The 21,059-nt window shown below is 52.2% G+C and overlaps 1 protein-coding gene across 3 annotated transcripts in view; it reads right to left on the reverse strand.

Moving 5' to 3' along the window:
• Positions 1 to 356: 356 nt before the first annotated feature.
• The window catches only part of PELP1 (proline, glutamate and leucine rich protein 1), a 46,714-nt gene continuing 26,011 nt past the window's right edge, over positions 357 to 21,059 (reverse strand). For 2 of the 3 annotated variants that reach the window (XM_067020973.1, XM_059047924.2), the window contains exons 2-17: positions 15,142 to 15,206; positions 14,655 to 14,760; positions 10,172 to 10,321; positions 9,862 to 9,933; positions 5,636 to 5,695; positions 5,179 to 5,329; positions 4,865 to 4,994; positions 4,611 to 4,698; positions 4,085 to 4,173; positions 3,891 to 4,007; positions 3,623 to 3,770; positions 3,322 to 3,481; positions 2,564 to 2,619; positions 2,214 to 2,420; positions 636 to 2,078; positions 357 to 506 (exon numbers count right to left, since the gene is read on the reverse strand). In XM_067020973.1, the coding sequence (XP_066877074.1) occupies positions 414 to 506; positions 636 to 2,078; positions 2,214 to 2,420; positions 2,564 to 2,619; positions 3,322 to 3,481; positions 3,623 to 3,770; positions 3,891 to 4,007; positions 4,085 to 4,173; positions 4,611 to 4,698; positions 4,865 to 4,994; positions 5,179 to 5,329; positions 5,636 to 5,695; positions 9,862 to 9,933; positions 10,172 to 10,321; positions 14,655 to 14,760; positions 15,142 to 15,206 (3,135 nt within the window). In that variant the 3' untranslated portion in view covers positions 357 to 413. The remainder of the gene's footprint in view (positions 507 to 635; positions 2,079 to 2,213; positions 2,421 to 2,563; positions 2,620 to 3,321; positions 3,482 to 3,622; positions 3,771 to 3,890; positions 4,008 to 4,084; positions 4,174 to 4,610; positions 4,699 to 4,864; positions 4,995 to 5,178; positions 5,330 to 5,635; positions 5,696 to 9,861; positions 9,934 to 10,171; positions 10,322 to 14,654; positions 14,761 to 15,141; positions 15,207 to 21,059) is intronic. The other variant, XM_067020972.1, reaches the window with a different exon arrangement.

The following is a 21,059-nucleotide window of genomic DNA, read 5'->3' on the forward strand; positions in this document are numbered from 1 at the left end:
GTGTTTACACAGGTTCACTCACTAGGACACTTAATCCCGTAAATTTCCCACACACTCGAGTCCACACCTGGATTACTTACAGAAGCAGGGCTACTTCCTTCTCCTTCTCCAGGCAACCCAGCGCACACTTAGCATCAGCAAGAGCACCAGGCAAAAATTTGACACTTGTGACACTGACTTGCTGAGCGAAAGGACAGGCCGTTACCCCTGTAAGTCGATGGCTCCTCTTCTGGACGGTAGAGCTAACAGGACAGCCATGGACCCATTTGGGAAACACTATGGGTACAGGCCAAGCCCAGCACACATTTGGGCTTCTGGCTTGGGGACACTGTGGTGGCAAAAGGCAGAAGCAGCAGTTGCTATCCAAGGACATAACTTTATTGGAAAAGAAGAGTGGGAAGTGTGGGAGAGGGCTAGGAATCGGGCTCTGTGGCAGGTGGTGGCTTCTCATCATCAGGGGGGCAATCAATGAAGTCAGCCAGCATGGCAGCTGTGTCATCCTGTTCCTTTGAGTGACAAAGACATAAAATCCAAAACAGTCACACACACACATACACTGAAGAGCGGGTCAGGCGCACAAGCGGCCAGCACCACTTCTCCCCGCCCGAGCCACCCTCCCTGCCCGGCCCGCTCACCTTTTCCTGGAGAGCTGCCGCCTCCTCCACCTCTGTCTCCATCTCTTCTGCCGCAGATGCCTCTGGCGGGGGTGGTACCTTGTCACCCCCACCCTCAGCCCCCTCTTCCAGCAGGGTTGGGGGCACAGAGGGCTCCTCTTCAACAAGCTCTTGGGGAGATGGCACTGCAGGGGGACTCCCCCCTTCCCTCTCCACCTCCCGCTGGGAGGAGAGCACCTCAGGGGCCAGTGTGGGAGCCGTCTCGGCCCCAGGCCCCTCCTCAGCCCCCGGCTCCTCTACTTCCAGCAGCAGCCCGGGTTCCGGTTCTGGCTGCGGCTGCACCTTGGGGGACGTGGCGGGGGGCAGAGCTGGAGGCAGGCTTGGGGGTGCAGGCCCTCCTCCTTCCACCGCCCCGCCCGCCGGGCCGAACTCCACCTCTTCCACCTCTTCCTCCTCGTCCTCGTCCTCCTCTTCCTCCTCGAGTTCACCTTCCTCTTCCTCAAACTCCTCCTCAAACTCTTCTTCCTCTTCTTCGTCCTCTTCAAAATACTCTTCTTCCTCTTCCTCCTCCTCCTCAAAATCCTCCTCCTCCTCCTCCTCCTCTTCCTCCTCTTCCTCTTCCTCCTCCTCCTCCTCATCACTGCTGTTGATATTAATAACTGTCAAATCTTCTTCCAGGGCTGGGGGTCCTCCGCCACTGGGAGTCCCTTCAGGGACCAGCTGGGGTGGTGGGAGTGCCACAGGGCCGGGAACAGGAGGGGGAGGCGGTGGAGGGAGAGGCCCCGGGGCCGCAGGCAGCTCTTCTGGCTCCTCCTTGGCCGGCACAGGAGGGGACGCTGTTGGTGGCCCGACCGGGGCTGCAGGCGGGGGTGTGGTACCCGAGGGGGCTGGGGGCGGCAGGGGTGGCAGCCCCTCAGGCACGATCACCACACTGTCATCAGAGTCGCTTTCCAAGGAAATCTCCACGTCGGACGCCTCCTCTTTATCGTAGTGGACAAAGGCTGGTCTGGGCACCCTTCCCCCGAAAGTTTCATCTGGGGGTACAGTAGGTGGAGGAGTGCCACTAGGGGCAAGGACGGCATCCTCATTTGAGCCTGCCCGGTGGTTCTCAGGGCCAGGAAGGAGCCGGGGGGATACAGACACCAGGCCTGGGACGGAGAGGCCTAAGTGGTTGGCTGTGGCTGGAGGTCCAGGGCGTGCCGGGGGCATGGGGCCCACTGAGGGCATGGGGCCCGCTGGGGGCACAGGGCCTGGGGAAGGCATGGGGCCCACCGAGGGCATGGGACCCACCGAGGGCATGGGGCCTGGGGGATGAAATGCTGGAGCCCTGAATGGAGATGGAGCCTCAGGAGGGGGAACTGGGGCAGGGGTCGGGCAGGCAGGGCCCATGGTCTGCAGGGGAGGAACCCGGGGATGGGTCAGAGCTGCACAGGTCACCAGTGCTTCTGAGCAGAAAGCGGAGACCTGAGGAGGGAGAAAAGGGCGACAGCGAGCATCAGGGATGCGGGCCTTCGCGGCACCAGGGGGGGAACGCCGACCAGCATCAGAAACGAGAATCCAGGAACCCACGGGGTGGACTTGGCCACACTGCGCAGTTACCTCAAGGCTGTCTTCTCTCTGGCCCAGGGAGAAGGCCTGCAGGGCACAGGCGAGAGGAGGCGGGCAGCGAGGAGAAGGCGCCAGCAGCAGAGCCAGCAGCAGGCGGTAGAGTTCCCGGCGGCAGCGCGAGCTGGTATACGGGGAGCTGCCTAGGACCTCGCCCTGCTGGACGCCCATGACCAGGGGGAGGACGAGATCGTGCAGCCTCTGCAAAGGACACAGAGCACACCTTGCGATGACACCAAGACGAGCCAACCCTTCTCCGGGGCCTACTCCCCGGTGTGAAGGAGCCCCCACAGGTACAGAGCAGCGGCCCCTCCCCGCCTTCGTGGGGACCAGGCTCCACTCACCCTGTGAGTCTCCTCCTTGATGAGAGGCCCGCACATGAGGACGGTCTGGCTGAGGCCTGGCGAAGGAGACCAGTATGTCAGCGGCGGCGGCTAACACGGTGACAAGCCCGGGCCTCTGAAGCACGTGCCCCGGCTGAGCGCCCCGCTCTGCCGCGGCCCAGCTCAGGCAAGTCACGTACCTCCTCTAAGTTTGTTTTCTCGACTATAAAATGGGGATCCTGAACGTATCCCTACTACCGGGGGCTGTTGACAACATTATGTAAGTGAGATCGATGACGGAGGTACGACATTGTAGATGTGCATTCACGCATTTGGGGAGAGCTGGCACTTCCCTTCACACAGGGCGGGGGGGGGGGGGGTCTGAGGGCCGTGAAATACACGGGACCCGAAAGACAGTCACTTCTGCGTCCAGATTAGCGGGAAGCCCCACTGAGCAGCCCGCGTGGGGAGTGTGAGCTCCACAGCCCAGGGCTTTCGTCCTCTTCCGGGCCCCGCCTCTTGTACTCGAACAGCACTAGGCACGTAGCGGGGATGCACGGACAGACAACTGAGACCCTGGAGGGGCGGGGTCAGCACCAGCACCCCATCTAACAGCAGGACCCAAGCTTCCACCTGCAGCCCTGGGGGCGGCATGGCTTCTCCACAGGCTCCTAGCTGGGTCTGCATCTTTTCTACACCCTCCACCTCACCGACTGCTTTGGGGCTCTCACCCCAGGCCATCCCAGTGCGCCGAGGTGCAGGGCACAGGCCTCACCCACCTCTCAGCGCAGCTGCACACACGTCACTGTTGGCATTGCTGTCCCCTTTCCGGTGGCTGGGCGGGGCCGCAGCCTCCCCCATATCCAGCTTTAGCTTCTTGGGGCCGCTGGGCTTCCCGGTCTGCAAACCCCCATCAGGGCTCCCCCGGGGACTGCGCAGCTGGCGGGGGAGGGGAACATAAGTCACACACACGGGCCAACAGGAAGGCAGGACGGTCAGAAGGCAGTGTCTGGTGACGCGGCTGGTGAGGACAAGGGGTGCAGGATGGGGTCCCGGGCCAGGGGCAGAGGCCTCACTCACTTTGAGGGCGTCAGCCGGCGGGGAGATGTCACTGAGCAGGTGGGTGAGCAGGGCCTCACCCGAGGCTCCCCCCTGAAGCACTCCGGCCGAGGCCCCGCACACCTGCACCCACAGCTCCAGGACAGCGTACACCTTGGTCCGCATGGTGCTGTGGGAGGAGCAGAGGGCAGCTTGTGAAGGGGAGTCAGTGTCCCAGCCGCCGGCACCCCCGGTCCACCAGCATCCCCTCACCCACCCTCTCCCCTGTATTCTATTTCTAGACGGTCACCTGTAAGGCCTCTCCTGGCCTGGAGAGAGGCTGTCCCTCCCAATGCTCCAGGCATTGAGGACCTGGGGAAGCAGGCGGCTGATCAGGGCCCCAAAGCGCAAGAGCCGGCCTCCACACCTGGGGGCGAAGACAGAACAGTGACCCCCGCTCCCAACACATCCCAGCCCCTGCACCGCATCCCCGACCCCACTCACGCGAGGATGAGTGCAGAGAGCAGGTCCAAGGCTTCCAGGTGGAGGGAGGGCAGCAGCAGCAACCGCAAGGGACCATCTCCAAGCAAACTCTGCAGAAAAAATTAATGGAGTAAGGAGTGGGGGAAGAAAGAGAAATGGAGACAGGATACACGCATGTGACTAAATACACGCGTGCACGCAGGTAAGGAACCCACACCCGACCCCAACTCCCCCAACAAGATCAAACCGCCATCCTCCTAAACAGACCCCGGAAGGAGGACAAGGGAGGGATGGCCGAACCTCGCGACAGTGACGCAGCTGACCCCCGGCTCGCCCTCCCCTGAGGAAGCATCTGCTACGGGTGCTCCCGCGACACGGGAGCGAATCGGCACTGAGGTGCATGTGCTGGGAGCACAGGAATAACGGCATCTGGAGAGGTAAGGAGCTGGCCGGGGCCACATCACTTTGGGGGCCACAGGCCACACTGCTTGCCTGGCCGCCCTGGATCCTGGGCAAGTGCTGTGAACAGGGGACAAACTCCACTTACGATGTTCTTGGCACTGACGCTGAGGATCCGGCAAATAAGATCCAGGATTTCCTGCACGGGGACGGACACGGGAGCCCCGAACTCAGAGCTAAAGAGAATCAGAGCAGGGAGATCCTCAGCGCGGGGTCCCCAGGGGGACTCCACACCCACCCTCCACCTCCCACCCTCCACCTCCCACCCTCCACCTCCCTCCTCATGATGAAGACGACACCCGTCTCAGCCCCTCGCCCCCGCCCCCTCCGACGCTCCCACACCTGAGCATGAGCCCCAGGCAGCGGGCCAGCCCGGAAAACCTCTGCCAAAGCCGGAGAAGGACGTGGGCATCGCCATCTTCCGACGGGGAGAGCAGCGTCTCCACCCCAGGGCTTTCGTACTGCACAGGAGCTGGACAGAAACACAACCACCTTCACACGCCAGGTCTGTCTTCCATCCCCCCCTCCTCCGTTCCGATGGAGGACCCACCCACCTTCTAATCCCTTTTGCCTAGAACTCAAAGGCCCCGCCCCTCCAGACCAGCCCCTGCTTCCCTCACCACTGAGCCGCTGACCACACCAGCCACAGTCCCTACCCGTTTCTGCTCCCTCATACAGGGCCCCAAGCAGGCTGTGCAGAGAGGCCAGCAGGCTGTGCAGCTCCTGCTCCCAGCTGTCCGTGTGCTTCAGGCCCTGGGAGAAGCCAGCCCCTAGAGAGGGCAGCCGGGAGTAACACTCACAGGCCAACTGCAGAAGAGAGGTTGGAAGCCTGGTCAGACGGGAATCCAGCCCAGCCACGGCATCCCAACCCCACCGGTGCCCAGGAAGGAGGAGATCAGAGAGAGCTCTGAGGGAAAACGCAAGGGACGACGGGGCAGAAAGACAGATGGAAACACGGAGGCAGAAGTCATGACTTGTGTTTACTGTGTATGTTAACAGGGAGGGGAGTGAGACCGTGGTCGAAAAAGCAGTAACAGACAGAAAAACGAAGAAAGAGATAAAAGAAGCTCCAGCTCAGACCCCAGGCTCTCCACCTCCCTCCTTTCCCTTTACCTGCTGGAGCTGAGGGCTCAAGGCATCCACCCGAGACAGGAAAAATGAGGCCAGCTTGCCCTGGATGAGAGGGAAAGAAAGGGAGAGGCTGGTGAGTCAGCTCCGAGGGCCAGAGACGTAGACCCCGCCCCTTCCCAGCAGCAGAATAGAGGCCCAGGGTCTAAGGCCTTGTTCTTTCCTGCAGACAGGCAAGCACCACACTCTAAGGGGCATCCTGCCTGGGTGCAGACATGCGCTCATGGTAGAAAGACACCCTGAATGTCGCCTCTTGTCCTTAGCCTCCCTGTTGGAGGCCTGTGTCCCACAGACGACTGGGCCCCCTCCTGCCAATCTTTGCAAAATGACAGTCATCTCCCTCAAGCCAAAGACACAGCACTGAAAAGCAGCTACCTCCACGCCCCAACTCCCTGCCAGCTCAGACAAGAAGCAAGGGTCCAAGCTGGGAGCTGCGGCACTAACCAGAGGCGCGAGGGCAGCACAAGGTGGAGAGAGAAGGAAAGGCTGCCCAGCAGGACTGAGGTAGCACATCTCAGAGCGGCGACCTGGCAGTTAGCCAACAACAGTACTCCGCCTGCTATGTGAAGGCGCCGGCGCAGGAGGGTTTAACTGGGGCCCCATTTATCTGGAGGTAGAATCAAAGGGGCCTGTAAACACGGAAGGGAAATTTTTAAAATCATTTTCACTAACCTGTAAATGAAGTATAATTTTTTTTTTTTTACTGTAAATGTAGACAAAAAGCCACAGTAGTATTAGCAGTACCTCTGACTGTCACCATCAGAAATCACTTATTTTCATTTCACGTTACATATAGCTGTAAACAGTTATCTTGAATTATCATTCGCGTGCATCACTAATTTGAAACTTAGGTAGTTACCAGAGCTGCTGCTGGATCCTGTTATTTGACACGTTAATAAAGCAGCACATCCTACTCTATCACAATTTTTTAAAGTAAACATTTCAACAGAATCAGTGTCCCCTGCAATTCCATGTATTTTATGGACTTAAAAACATTCGGAGAAGAGGTCTATGGCACAAAAAAGGGTAAGAACACTGAAGTATAACAGGATTTCCACCTTCAGTGGGTGTAACAGGAAGACAAATTGTGTGGAAAACAAAGAGGGAGGGTCAGGAGGGACTGATGCTGGGAGGCAGGGCTGAGCCGGGTTTGGGAGAAAAGGGAGGACCCGGGTAAGGAGACAGAGGGAGGGACGCCAGGAGGAGAGCTACAGGCGCACAAGAGACCCACGGAGAAGCAGGCCGGGGCCTTAAATCCCAGACTAGTGTGTGTGTATGGACTTCATCAGGGGATGGGGGCATCACATGCACAAAGGTAAACTTCCCGAAGACAAGGAAGACGAAGCAACAGTGGCACCGGGCACGCAGCAGGGGACGTACGGGAGGAAGCAGGCACGGAGGTCTAGCAGAGTGTGGTTCAGAAAGCAGCCCTCCAAGGGCTCCCTGCCCTCGCCCTGTGGCAGGAACCACAGCTGATCCCAGGGTATGGGAAGGCCCAGAACCGCTTCCCTTGGGACTTGGAAAGCATTTACATGCCCGGTGTGGTAGCGTTCTGAACACTTCAAACCAAAAGCAGCAACCGCCCACAGGTCTGGGCCCGATTCACCGGCTTCTCCAAGGATGACAGAGCGTCGCCAAAGCCTTATCTACAGTGGCACTCGGCCCTTTCGGCCAACTCACGGTTTCCCTGAGACTCTGAGTCAAAAAGCTGGGCTGAGGCCACCCCGAGTCTGCTTATGGGACTGCAGTCAAGCCAAGTACAGGGACGTGGCTCTGACCACAGGTCTGCCCCAAATGACCAGCAAAGCCAACCAAAGTAACGGCTCACTTGGAACGTTTCACGTGGAACGCGAGCACGTGCGCACACGCAGTGTGTCCTGGGGCCTCTTGAGAGTCGGGGTGAGCCTTGCCACTCATTCCAGGGAACAAATAATCCGTCGAGGAGGAAAGGTAAAGCCTCTACAGGACTGACTGCAAGGGCTCAGAATGCGTGAGATACCTCACTTGGGAGGGGTAATCCTGAGCTTGGAGACTGCCACTGCCCTGGGAGCTTCTGGCGGACGGAATAGAGAACAGATAAACAGTCCAATTATCAGTCTCCTAAGCACTGGTCTGCAACACATTTCAAGTACAAGCTGCCCCTGGGGCCTCCACACAAGACAGATTCTTATCTGCCATGTTGGCAACAGACAAAGCCAAACTCCTCAACGGAGGGAAGTTCTCCAGATGACACTGTATTCTTAGAGAAATAAAGGCATATGCACCCTGTAACAACATATGAAAGTTTTGTTTGGCTTGGAGAGGGTACTTAAAATGCAGGCCATAACTTCAAAAACTACGCGTCTGACAAAAGGCTGTGAGTTACAGATGAACTCTCCTGACCACTCACAACGAAAATTAAGGGGCCCTGGCAGAGGACTCACGGGCAGGCTAGTCTTCTGACTACTCAAATCTTGACCCCACAGGTAACACTCCATTCTCCCTGCACTTTCCTGGGGGGATGCAGGTAGGTATAGATATAACCCCAAACCAAGATGAATCAAAGCAGGCATATGCAGTAAAACCTCACATACTTTGACCAATGAGGGGTCAGAGACACAAAGATCTAGCCTGTGTAATTTGACAAGTTAATTTACAGAGCATTCTAGAAAAAAAGTTTAGTAAACTAAACTTAGTAAACTTTAGTTAAAAAAAAAAAACAACAACTTTAATAAAATCCCCAGTTACTCCAAATGCCTTCTTGACAAAGTCCCACCCTGCTACCTGAAGATTCTACTACCTGCCATTAGTGGCAGTCGTATGAAAACAAAGCATCAGCAAGGGCGTGACCCATGTTCACTGAGAAATATCATCTGCTCCAGGGCTTTTCAAATACTGCAAGTAACCAGTTACCAAAGTCTCCGCAAGTACCACTCCCAGACCACAGCGCACGTGCCCGGTGCCCGCAGAGCTCCGCGTCAGGCTCGCGATCCTCCCCAAGCCACTAATAACTGATCAGAGCCGGCACCAGTGTGGAAGCCTGTCTGTCAATCCTGTCCACGTTCTTAAAAGTGCCTGGGGAGTTTGGTTTGGTGGAAAAAACATGGGCAGGAAGGGCAAATAGTTCTCACTCGCACCCGGGTTCTACGACTACCAGACACACAGGCTTGTGTTAGTCAAACCCTTCTGGACCCGTTTCCTCCTGTTTAATTCGGTGACACCAGCTCTCTAGAATTACTGTAAAATGAGAAGACACACAGCACAGTGCCTGCCTGGCACGTAGTGAGTAGCAGTTCTACTAAGTACCAGTTCCCTTTCCCTTTTACTTTCTTAACTTGGTCATAGAACCATGTGAGCTTACTTTCAAGATAACTTGAATGGCAAACTCCCCCCCTAATTGGTAATACTGAGTAGAGTAATACCAATTACTGTGATTAGCCACATGAGTTATAAAAAAAAAATTATTAATTTGCCACTAATTCCAGTTCTCCATGGGTTTATGCTTCCATCTGAGAAAGGGGGTGCCCCACGGTTTGTCAAGCAATGATGAGTGTATCAAAACAAGAGAGAGCATCTAATCGACAGGAGAACACCTATTTGTTCTTAGGTATTTCTTGGCATCGAATTATTCTGCAAACAATAAATGTACCAATTCCAAAGGCCCTTTAACTGTTACTGCTTTGGCAGAATTTGATAACCATTCATATTTGTTATTTTATCTCCTTGATCACTGACCTCCTTCCTCCCTCACCTGACCCACGTCCAGCCTGCCTGTTTGCCCTAATAAGGGTCTGCAGTGCAGCCACCTCTGCACAGCCAGGAGAGTTCGGGGGACGGGGTGGGAGACACTAGTCAGAAAACGAAGGAGAGAGAAGCGCTAGGGAAGTAATAAGTCAGGAAGGCTTCCCAGAGGAAATCATAAGAGCTTTAGGAACAAAGTAAAACAAGATGGTAGAAAAACGGGCAGGGCATCCTAGAGGTACAGAGAGAGCAGGGCAGAGAGAGGAAAGAGTCCAGGGGTAAGAGCCTGAGCTTTGGCATCAGTTCTTAGGCAAGTTACTTAATTTTGATTGCTTCATCTGTGAGGATTAAATGGGAACGCATTTAAAGCTACGAGGTGGCACAATTAGAGCTGTGGAGATAGGAGCTTAGAAATCTCAGCACCGGAACCTGAGGTAAGACGGCTATCGAGGTTTACGTTGGTGGGAGGAGGAGTTCCCATGAACACTTACTTTGAGAGACCCACACGCCCGAGGAAAATAGGTCATACAAGCCTTCATTCCTTCCAGTGCTGAGAGCTCACTCTGTGGGGAAACAGAAAGTAAGCAAGAGGCCAAGGGCCCAACGCCCCCAGACCCCACCTCCACCCCACCACGCGCCCCTCAGGGTCCCTTCTCCTTATACTTTTTCTTGGCCGCGACCCCTTCTCACTTCAGTCCTATTCCCCAATCACTTCCCGTCACATTCTTTAACCCAATGGGTGTCAGTGAGGGCAAGCGATGCGAGGGGCCCAGGGGAGGGGGACCCGGGCAGGCATCTCACCTCCGGTCTGAGGCCCAGCAGGGAGGTGAGAAGGCCAGGGAGGTGGTTCACGGAGATGTCCCGGAAGAGTGTGGGGAGCTGGGCCGCGTGGCGGAGCAGGTCCCCCAGCACAGCCACGGCCAGCTCCATGGTGGGGGGCGGGTCCTGGGACTAAAGAGCAACAACACCCCATGCTCCCAACCTCACCTTCACGGTCACCGGAAGGAGGAACGAGAGGTATGACACGTGGGGCTTTGGACAAACACCACAGTGAGCGTCAACATTACCATCTGATCTACAGGGACAGCGGCTTCCCCGGTGGCGCAGCGGTTGAGAGTCCGCCTGCCGATGCAGGGGACACGGGTTCGAGCCCCGGTCCGGGAAGAGCCCACACGCCACGGAGCGACTAAGCCCGTGCGCCACCACTACTGAGCCTGCGCTCTGGAGCCCACAAGCCACAACTACTGAAGCCCGCGCGCCTAGAGCCCCTGCTCCGCAGCAAGAGAGGCCACCGCAGTGAGAAGCCCGTGCACCGCAACTAGAGGAAGCCCGCACTCAGCAACAAAGATCCAACGCAGCCAAAAATAAATAGATTTAAAAAAAAAATCCACTAGGGACAGAGTGTATGAGAGATATGGAGCATCCAAAGTAACACATTCATCTACAGACAGGACATGTGTTCACATTTTAGTGCTATGCGTGTCTGGGGGTCTGAGGAGTTTGGGGGAAAAAAAAGGTAACAAAGCCATACTTTAAAGATCTGCCTGACTAGACCATCTCAAGAGTTTCTTGCTGCTCCCATACTCCATTTCCCTGCTAGGAATGGAGAGGAGCACTTCTCAGACCACAAAAAAAAGTCTCAGCCAAAACAAAACCGCCCCATCTCGCCAAGCTTGCTTCTGGCTGTCTCAGACCTACTGTGGAACTCATGGAGGAAAAACGGCTTGAATTTGGAAGGACTTCTCTAGAAAACTAACGTGTATCTAAGGGAAAAGCCTTCAGCACATTACGCGCTGCTAGACCAGACACCACGTGTCAATGAAACAAACACGAATGCTTAGAAAGTCCGACTCAGTGGGCCTACCAACCACAGGCAGGCCTCCACACTGTCCAGCAATCCCCCCGCACCTCTCGCTGGTTAACTGCCTCTGCTACTCTGCCCCTCTCCCACCACCGCCGCTTCTGTATGACCTAACCTGCAACTTCAGAGAAAGCTGAAGCCCAAAGGTGGGCGCTCCCTCCGCTTCCCACCGCCAGACTGAAAACTCCAGCTCCGTCCTCACCCCCGCTCTCCTCCCTCCTGTCCCACTAGAGGAGATGCTCCTCCCAGCCGAGGACGATCCCTCCTCGTGCTTTCGGTAGCCCCCCTCCCCTCTTCTCAGAGCCGCACGCCGTTCACCGGCCCCCTCGCTCCACCCCTCTCAAAAGGAGTCTTCCTACTGCCATTCGTGCGCGCTCCAGCCTCTCCCGTCCTACACGTCCTTCTCCGGAGCCCATACTCCACCGGCCCGAGCTCAGCTGTTGCCCAGTTTCTCTCTCTTACCAGCAGAGCCGGACGTCCTGACAGGGCTGCCTACCTTCTCCATTTCCACTCCTTCTCCCACTCACTGCTCATCCCAGGGCAACCTGGCTTCAGCGTCCACTGCTCCACCAAAAACACCGTCACAGTCTCATTACCCTTGAGTTGCTAAATCTGATAAAAAAATGTTCAGTCCTCGTCTTATGCCAGCTCAGAAGGGCATAAAGAGAAATGACTCCTCCGTCTTCACTGAAGTACCTGGATCCCAGCCAACCCACCATCCCGGTTATCTCGTTTCTGCTGCTCTGTCTTGTCTGCTGTGTAAGCTCATCCTCCTCCCCTACCTGACCACTGACTGTGGAGCGCCTCAAGATCCAGTCTGTGTAAGTATTCACCTTGATCATCTGAGCCGCATCCTCAGCTTCAGCTGCCATCTAAATGCTGAGGACTCTTCCTCTCTGTAAAACATACTGACTGGAGCCCCCACCCACTGAACCCTCAGGGTTACCCTCTGAGATATCTGGTCACTTCCACGCACACTAGGTCAAGGGTATGCTTCCTGGGGGCCTCTACTGAATGCCCAAGACCATACTCGTGTTATTTTCACCACTCCCTTTGGAACCTGGCTGTCTTCCAATGCTCTGATACCCGGGAGTCATCGTGGACACATCCTTTCCCTGACGCTATTCCATCATCAGGACCTGTTGTCTATTTTGCCTCTAAATCTCTCTTGAAATCCCTCTTTGCCTCTAAATCTCTCACCTACTTCTCATCAGGTCTACAGCTGCCGCCCTAGTCCAGGCTACCATGAATGCTCTCCTAGGTTACCTTAGTACCTTTCTCGTGGTCTTTCTGCTGCCATTCTGGCTCCTTTCTAATCCTGTCTCCACACAGCAGCCAGAGTGGTATTTCCAAATGAAAGTTGGATCACGTCACCACTACCACCACCTCCTTCCCCTACTCAAAACCTTCCATGAATTCCCACTGTTCTGAGAATAAAAACCAAACTCCCTAATATGCCTACAACGCCACACACAGCCTGGTCCCCACGCACCTACCTCCCCGTTTGCATCTCATTAACCTCAGTCACACCAGCCTGCTTATAATTCTTCAAATGAGTCAAACTCCTTTTCTCTCAGGACTTTTGCAGGCTTAGAACACTTAGAAAACTCCCAGCCCAGTTCACTCCTACTCATCAGAACAGCCCTCCCTGAACCACTGACCCTGATCACCACCCTAGTCTGGGTCACATTCTCTCGTTACGTGCTCTCAGATTAACTACATTCTTTACCTCCAGAGCACCTACCGAAGTTTATCTTTTCACACTCATTGTATAATTATTCTCTTTCAGGACTTCCTTGGTTAAGACTCTGCACTCCCAATGCAGGGGGCCCAGGTCCGATCCCTGGTCAGGGAACTAGATCCCACATGCATGCCGCAACGAAGAGTTCACATGCCACAACTAAGGAGCCCACGTGCCACAACTCAAGGAGCCCACCTGCCGCAACTAAGGAGCCCACATGCCACAACTAAAGAGCTGGCAAGCTGCAACTAAGACCAGGCGCAATCAAATAAATAAATAAATAAATACTTAAAATAAATGAATAGATTTTTAAAATAAAATAAAAAGCACTTAAAAAAATAAATATTCTTCTCTTCCACTAGAACACAGATCAGCAAACCATGGTCTGTTGGTGCCTGTTTTTGCACAGCCCACAAACTAAAAATGGTTTTTAAATTTTTAAAGGACTGGAAAACAAACCAACAAAGAAACACTACGTGACAGAAACCACGGGAATTCCCTTGTGGTCCAGTGGTTAGGACTCCGCAATTCCACTGCAGGGGGCACGAGTTTGATCCGTGGTTGGGGAACTAAGATCCCATGCGTGTGAGGCACAGCCAAAAGAAACAGAAACCATATGTGGTTTGTAAAACCTAAAACAGTTTACTATCTATAGACACCTAGAAAGTTTCCCAACCCCTACAAGAGACTCTAAACACCTGAAAGCAGGGTCCAAGTACATCTCTCCACCAAAGCTTAGCACACAACCTGCCGTGTGTGCCCAGAACATGCTTGTGGAAGAACTAAGTGGGGATGTCATCAAAGGATGTAAAAGCAGGAAAAAAATTAAATGTTAAAAGAGGAAGAGAGGAGTAGGGGAAAAAAAAAAAAAAAAACCTGGGGAATTCCCTGGCAGTCCAGTGGTTAGTATCCTGAACTTTCACTGCTGAAGGCATAGGTTCAATCCCTGGTTGGGGAACTAAGATCCCACAAGCCACACGGCGTGGCAAAAAAAAAAAAAAAATTTAAAAAAAATTTGTGGGGACAGGGGACATGGGTTCAAGCCTTGGTCTAGAAAGATCCCACATGCCATGGAGCGACTAGGCCCGTGTGCCACAACTACTGAGCCCGAGAGCCACAACTACTGAGCCCACGTGCCACAACTACTGATGTCCATGCCCCTGGAGCCCGTGCTCTGCAACAAGAGAAGCCACCACAGTGAGAGGCACGTGCACCGCAACTAAGAGTACCCCCGCTCGCCTCAACTAGAGAAAAGCCCACACACAGCAACGAAGACCCAATGCAGCCGAAAAAAAAAAAAAAAATTTAGTAAACTAATTATTTTAAAAAATCAAACATCTGGGGAAAGCAGCTTTAGAGATGTCACTCATTAGAAAAGCTAACAAGAAAAAAAAAAAGAAAAAAAAAGAAAAAAAAAAAAAGAAAAGCTAACAAGGATGTGAAACAGCAGTTACAGAGTATGAAAGGTCAGATGAATTAAAATAACCCAGTAGATAAAAATATCAAAACGTTTAAAAGGATGTTTCTATTTGAAGCTCATCCTCCCTGCTAGAAAAAAACTGCTTCTAATTATTCTATCCTCAGAACTAAATGTCTAAGCCACAAAGATGTACCACATCCAGAATGGAGACTACGGCATGGCTGGGGGAGGGAGGGAGGCAGGGCGGCGGCTGAATCCTTACCTGCAAGACCTGCTGAATGCTCCGAAGCCAGGACACACAATGCTGCTGGAACATCTCCGTGGGGCTCTCCCCCACCAGCAGGGACAGCAGACACAGGCCCTCAAACCTTGTAAGAAAGATGAGTAACAAGTGGGTAGCGGCTAGACTGCAGAGAAAGCAATTCATCGCCCTTTAACGCTCACTGGCTAGAGAAACACATCACCTCCAGACCCATGGCGGCTACTAACTTCTGAAATACTTGGAGGACTTGGAGTGAGGTGTGGGCAGCAAGGGAAGAAGGCAACAGAAGGTGGGGCACAGGAAACCTGGAAGCTGGAATAGGTGGGGTTCAAAGCCAAGTGAACTCATGAAAAGAATCAAACTCTCCACCTTCTTGGGAATGGAGAAACCTCAGGAATCTGTGGGGTGGTGACAGTGGATGGACAGATGTACAGCCCTCTTCCTAAAGAAACATCCCCCTGGAGAAAAAACAGGGTTAAAGACTTACCGAGTTTTGATAGAACCAAGACGTGCATTACTGAGACCCACCAACGCGCCAACGGCCGAAAGGTTCTGGAGGAAAGAAGACAAGGAAGTGAGTCAGGAATAGGAGCTAAAGACACAGGATTTCTCCAACCGCTTCCCTGCCCCGGTGTTTCTGAAGCCTTTTCTGAAGTAACACCTCCTTTGAGGCCAAAAGACCATTCCTCTAGAGGCCTCCAACCTTTTCCCTATTTTCAGTAGGTGACACACACAGCAGCCTGTCCTGTCCCGTGGGCTTTCCTCAAGTTACATCTCGCCTGTCCCCTCCCCCACTTCCCACCCAACAAACTAGTGTTACCCAGAAGGCTAGACCGCCTGACTCATCCCAGCTACCAGACTGCAAAGACAGGCTCCTTCCCGTTTCCCTAGACAGCACCTAGCGCAGAGGGACACCCCTAAATGCTTGCTGACTGGACACTAAACTCATCTGATCCCTTCTTCCTTCACCCCAAACCCCCTCCTCCTGTTCCTGGCTCCCTTCGAGCTGCTAATGCCAACATTAACCAAGTCAACCAGAGCTTCCTTCCTGAACATTCTGGCAGCCCTGAAAGAGTAAACTCAAGTCAACTCTCCATGCTTAAATGGCCAGACTCCCCTGGTGGCCCCTGTGTCTCCCTAACTGTACTCATCATTCATTCTTTCAACAAACACATCTTATGCACTGCATCAGAGGAAGGGATACAGAGCTGAATAAAATAAATAAGGTCCCTGTTCTCATGAAGGGAAATGTTGATTCACTTAATAAACATTTATTTACCTACTTTATGTGAGACATTGTTTGAGGTGCTAGGGAGCTTATATTCTAGTTAGAGGAGACAGAAAATAAACAAATGACCAGGGGCTTCCCTGGTGGCGCAGTGGTTGAGAGCCTGCCGGCCGATGCAGGGGACACGGGTTTATGCCCCGGTCCGGGAAGATCCCACATGCCGCGGAGCGGCTGGGACCGTGAGCCATGGCCGCTGGGCCTGCACGTCCGTAGCCTATGCTCCACACGGGAGAGGTCACAACAGTGAGAGGCCCGCATACCGCAAAAAATATAAAAATAAAAATAAATTTTAAAATGACCAAATAAGAAATAGCATGTTGGAGGGTGCTGGGTGCTAAGGGGAAAATAAACTGAGGAAGGAAAGGAGAGGCTGGAGTAGGGAAGGGAGACAGCACTTTATGTGGAGTGGACACAGGGCCCTCTCTAAGAAGCTAGTTGAGCAGAGGAAAGTGAGAGCAAGGTGTAATGATACACTCACACGCGCTGACAGGAATATAAAATGGTGCAGCCACTTTGGAAAACAGCCCGGCAGTTCCTCAAAAGGTTAGAGTTAACCATATGACCTAGCAACACCACTCCTAAGTATATGCCCAAGAAAAACGAAAACACGTGCTCTCATAAGAAATCATATACAAACATTCATAGCAACATTACTCATAACAGCCAGAAACTGGAAATAACCCAGATGTCCATCAACCATGAATGGATAAACAAAACGTAGTATATCTACACAATGGAATATTACTTGGCCATAAAAAGGAATGAAGTTCTGAGACATGGATGAACCTTAAAAACATTATGCTGGGGGCTTCCCTGGTGGTGCAGTGGTTGAGAATCCACCTGCCGATGCAGGGGACATGGGTTCGTGCCCCGGTCCAGGAAGATCCCACATGCCGCGGAGCGGCTGGGCCCGTGAGCCACAACTACTGAGCCTGCGCGTCTGGAGCCTGTGCTCCACAACAGTGAGAGGCCCGCACACCGCGATGAAGAGTGGGCCCCCGCTCGCCACAACTAGAGAAAGCCCTCGCACAGAAACGAAGACCCAACGCAGCCAAAACTAAATAAATAAATATTTTAAAAACAAACAAACAAAAAAACCATTATGCTAAGGGAAAGAAGCCAGACCCAAAAAGCCACATATTGTATGATTCACTTCTATGAAGTCATCAGAGCAGGCAAACCTATGGAGACAAAAAGTAGATGAGTGGTTGCCTCGGGCTGAAGAGCAGAGAGGGGCTGGGGGGCAACGGGGAGTGACTACCAATGGGTACAGGGCTTCCTTTGGGGGGGATGACAATGTTCTAAAATTGATCGTGGTGATGGTTGCACAACTCTGCAAATACTAAAAACCACGGCATCGTACACTTTAAATGGTGGAATTGTAAGTATGTGAATTACATCTCAATAAAACTGTTAAAAAAAAAAAGGCATGCTGGCAACTTTTTGCTGTTCCAGGCAAAGCAGAGAACAAGAGCAAAGGTTGTGAGATGACAGCACACTAGGCATATCTGAGGAACAGCAAGGAGGTGAACTGGCACTAGAGGAGACTGGGCGGGAGAGACGAGGTCCCGGGAGCAGGGTGGGACCTTTTGGAATCATATAGGCAAGCGCTGATTTTCACTCTGAATAAGATAAAAGCCATGGGGTAGAGAAGAATTAGGCAGAGAAGAGATATTATTTGAAATAATTTATTTTTTAAAACACCTGAGTTGCCTTGTCAAGAAGGCAGAGCAGACGGAAGTAGGAGGCTATTTTAAGGATCCAGGAGAGAGATGAAGCAGTGTAAAGAGCGTGGTAAGTGGGGATTCTGGCCTCAAGCTGCGCTTATACTCTGAACGTAGAGCCCACAGGATTTGATAGCACACTGGATATGGGCGGGAGATAAAGAAAAGAGGCAAAGCGAATTCCAAAGTTTTTTGCCTGAGCAACTGGAAAGATGGAGTTGTCACTCACGAGGCAGCAGAATAGCACAGGAGGAGCAGGTTTGGGGGTGAGAGTCAGGAGTTCAGTTTCAGGTGTTAAGTCTGGGCTGTCTATTTAATGCCAAATAGGCACTGGGTAGCTAAGTGGGGAGTTAGTATGGATGGCGGGAGTTGTCAGTCGTCAGGCTGGATCAGCTCACTGTGCGAGCGCGTGTAAACAGAGGACGAAAGCAGCACAAGGACCGGGCTCTCGGGCACTCCGGCACTGAGAGGCTGGAGAGGAGAGCAGGAGCCAGTAAAGAAGGCGACGAAGGAGTGACCAGTACGGTAAGAGGAGAATCAAGAGAGAGTGGTGTCCCAGAAGCCAAGTGAAGAAAATTTTGCAAGAAAGGAGTCATCAGCTACAACAAATACTACAGACAAGTCAAGTAATAGGAGGACCAAAATTTGACCTTTGAACTTGATATCTTCAGTGGTCATTGTTGACCCTCAAGACTTACCAAGTTACGTGGTAAAGCAGTATCTTGGTGAAGTAATTAGGCTAAAAGCCTAAATGGGATGAGTGCTAAGGGACAACCACCAGGGTAATGATTCCTAGGGAAGGATCTTTAATGGACACTAAAAAAAAGGGTGAAAGGGTAACAAGACACAAAATTACATTATCTCCCCACAGGGAAAAACCATAATTTTATAACGAAGAAACCTGGCAGACATCACCTTAACCCATGATCACAGTTAACATCACCAGTAACGGGACAAAGAGACATGATGTGCCCCCTGATACCATGCGACGGGAACGTCACACACCATCTCGGCAGTGTTCCTGCCCAAACCGCACAGCCGGAACCTAATCATCAGAAAACAGCAGACAAACCCAGCTAAGGGACATCCTATAAAATAACCATCCTGTACTCTTCAAAAATGTCAAGATCGTAAGAAATTCTTCTTTTGCTATCAAGGACACTTTTAGCACAACTGACAAAATTGGAGTAAGATCTATAGATTAAATCACTTATGGTACTGATATTGATTCTGAGTTCGATGATGGAATGCGGTTATGTAAGAGAATGTCATTTTTAAGGAAATGCACGCTGAAGAATTTACAGGCAAAAGGGCATCTTGTCTGCAACTTCCTCCTTCATGGACCCAGAAAAAATATGCAGAGAATGATAAAACAACTATGCATTTAAAATGTTGACATTCGGGGAATCTGGGTGAAGGGTATATTCCTTTAAATTTTCTATAAATTGTAAATCGTTTCACAGTAATATTATTTTCTTTAACAAGAAGAATGGGAGAAAGTACAAGTGCAAACAACTCTTTTGAGGAGTTTTGCCATAAAGAGAAGCAGAGAAATGGGGCAGGAGCTGGAAGGGGGACTTTTTTTAAGCGGTTTTGAGCTATATGCTGATGAAACTGACCTAACAAAGCGGGAAAGGCTGATGATGAACAAGTGGAGAAGCCATGGACCTGTGTACACGCAGAGGGGACAGATGTCATGTACACGCAAAGGGGACAGGTGTCACGTACACGCAGAGGGGACAGGTGTCACGTACACGCAGAGGGGACAGGTGTCACGTACACGCAGAGGGGACAGGTGTCACGTACACGCAGAGGGGACAGGTGTCACGTACACGCAGAGGGCTGGCCTTAGTAGGGGCACGGACCAGCTCACCCCTAGTAATGGGAGGGAAGGCAGAGCATACGAGCACAGACACAGGTAAGCTGGCAGATGTGGTGGCGGCAGCCTATGGGAATTCCCATCCCCCTGTTTCTATTTTCTCACGGAAATGGGAAGTGAGGTCATCAGCTAAGAGTGAGGATGGAGAGAAGTAATCAGAGGTTGTCTAGGAAAGTGGAAATGTAGCAGGATTGCTAGGCAACATTAAGAGTCCACTTGAAAAGATGATAGCCATGAATTTAAAGTGAGACCAGCCAGCCAGGATACATGTATCTCCAGCCATACTGAGCTGCAGGTACGGGCACCAAATAAACAGAGTTGGATTTAACACAGGGTGTTGCCGAGCAAGTACAATGAAGGCAGAAGGGTGAGGAAGTGATTATAACGGAATTAAAACAAGGTAAGAAGAGAAGAGAGAACATGACAGATAATAAATAAGTTAATTTATTTCAAATAGTGATAAACGCTAGCAAAGAACCAAAACAGAATAATCTGACAGAAAATGACTGAAATGGGAAGGACCACTGTATTTCAAAACAGCGTGCTGAGGAAAGGCTCCTCTGAAATGGTGGCATGGAAGCTGGGATCTAAACAAGCAGCTCACCTCCCCAGGAGTTTCCCAGCAAAGAGTGAAGGAACTCATGAGCAGTGGCCTCAGCTGCTGCAGAAATGAGATCAGCCTGGGTGGCTGGAGCACAGCGAAGACAGGCCAAGAGTCGTGTGAGGGGAGGTCAAGAGGCCAGCAGAGGCCGCACTACGTAAGGCCTGGTGCAATAAGTTAGTGTACGGTTTTAAGCAGGACAATGCTCTAATCTTACTGACATTTTTAAGATCACTGGGTACGGGCTAGAGAATGGGACAGTACAAAGCCCTAGGGACACAAGGCAGAACAAGACACTCTGTCCTTCAAAGTATGTGCAATTATAAGGGAAATGAGATACAGGATTTGTTTTAAAATGCTCGGGGTGGGGGGAGGGGTACTTCCCTGGGTCCAGTGGTTAAGAATCCACCTTCCAATGCAGGGGACGCAGATTCAATCCAGGGTAGGGGAACTAAGATCCCACACGCCACGGGGCAACTAAGCCCGCATGCCACAACTACAGAGCCCATGCACTCTGGAACCCGCGTGCCACAAACAGCCCACGTGCCGCAACTACTGAGCCCACATGCCACAACTAGAGAGAAGCCTGCGTACCACAACGAAAGATCCCCTGTGCCACAACTAAGACCCAATGCAGCCATAAATAAATAAATAAATAAATAAATAAATAAAAATAAAATGCTTCAGGGGCAGGGGAGGTTGGAGGCAGAGTTGGGAAAGTGGGAATGAAACAAGACTGGCAAAATGTTCACTGTTAAATCTGGGTGATAGAGACAGCACGGGCCGGGGTGGGGGTGGTTCAAAATACTATTTTCTCTACTTTTGTGTCATCTGAAATTTTCCAGAAGTTTTTTTTTTTTTTTAAACTACACACAAAAACAAAACAAATCAAAGCCCAGTTGTGTGGGTATGG

Source organism: Kogia breviceps, chromosome 19 (genome assembly GCF_026419965.1).
Source record: "Kogia breviceps isolate mKogBre1 chromosome 19, mKogBre1 haplotype 1, whole genome shotgun sequence".
In the NCBI taxonomy this organism is placed as follows: Eukaryota; Metazoa; Chordata; class Mammalia; order Artiodactyla; family Physeteridae; genus Kogia; species Kogia breviceps.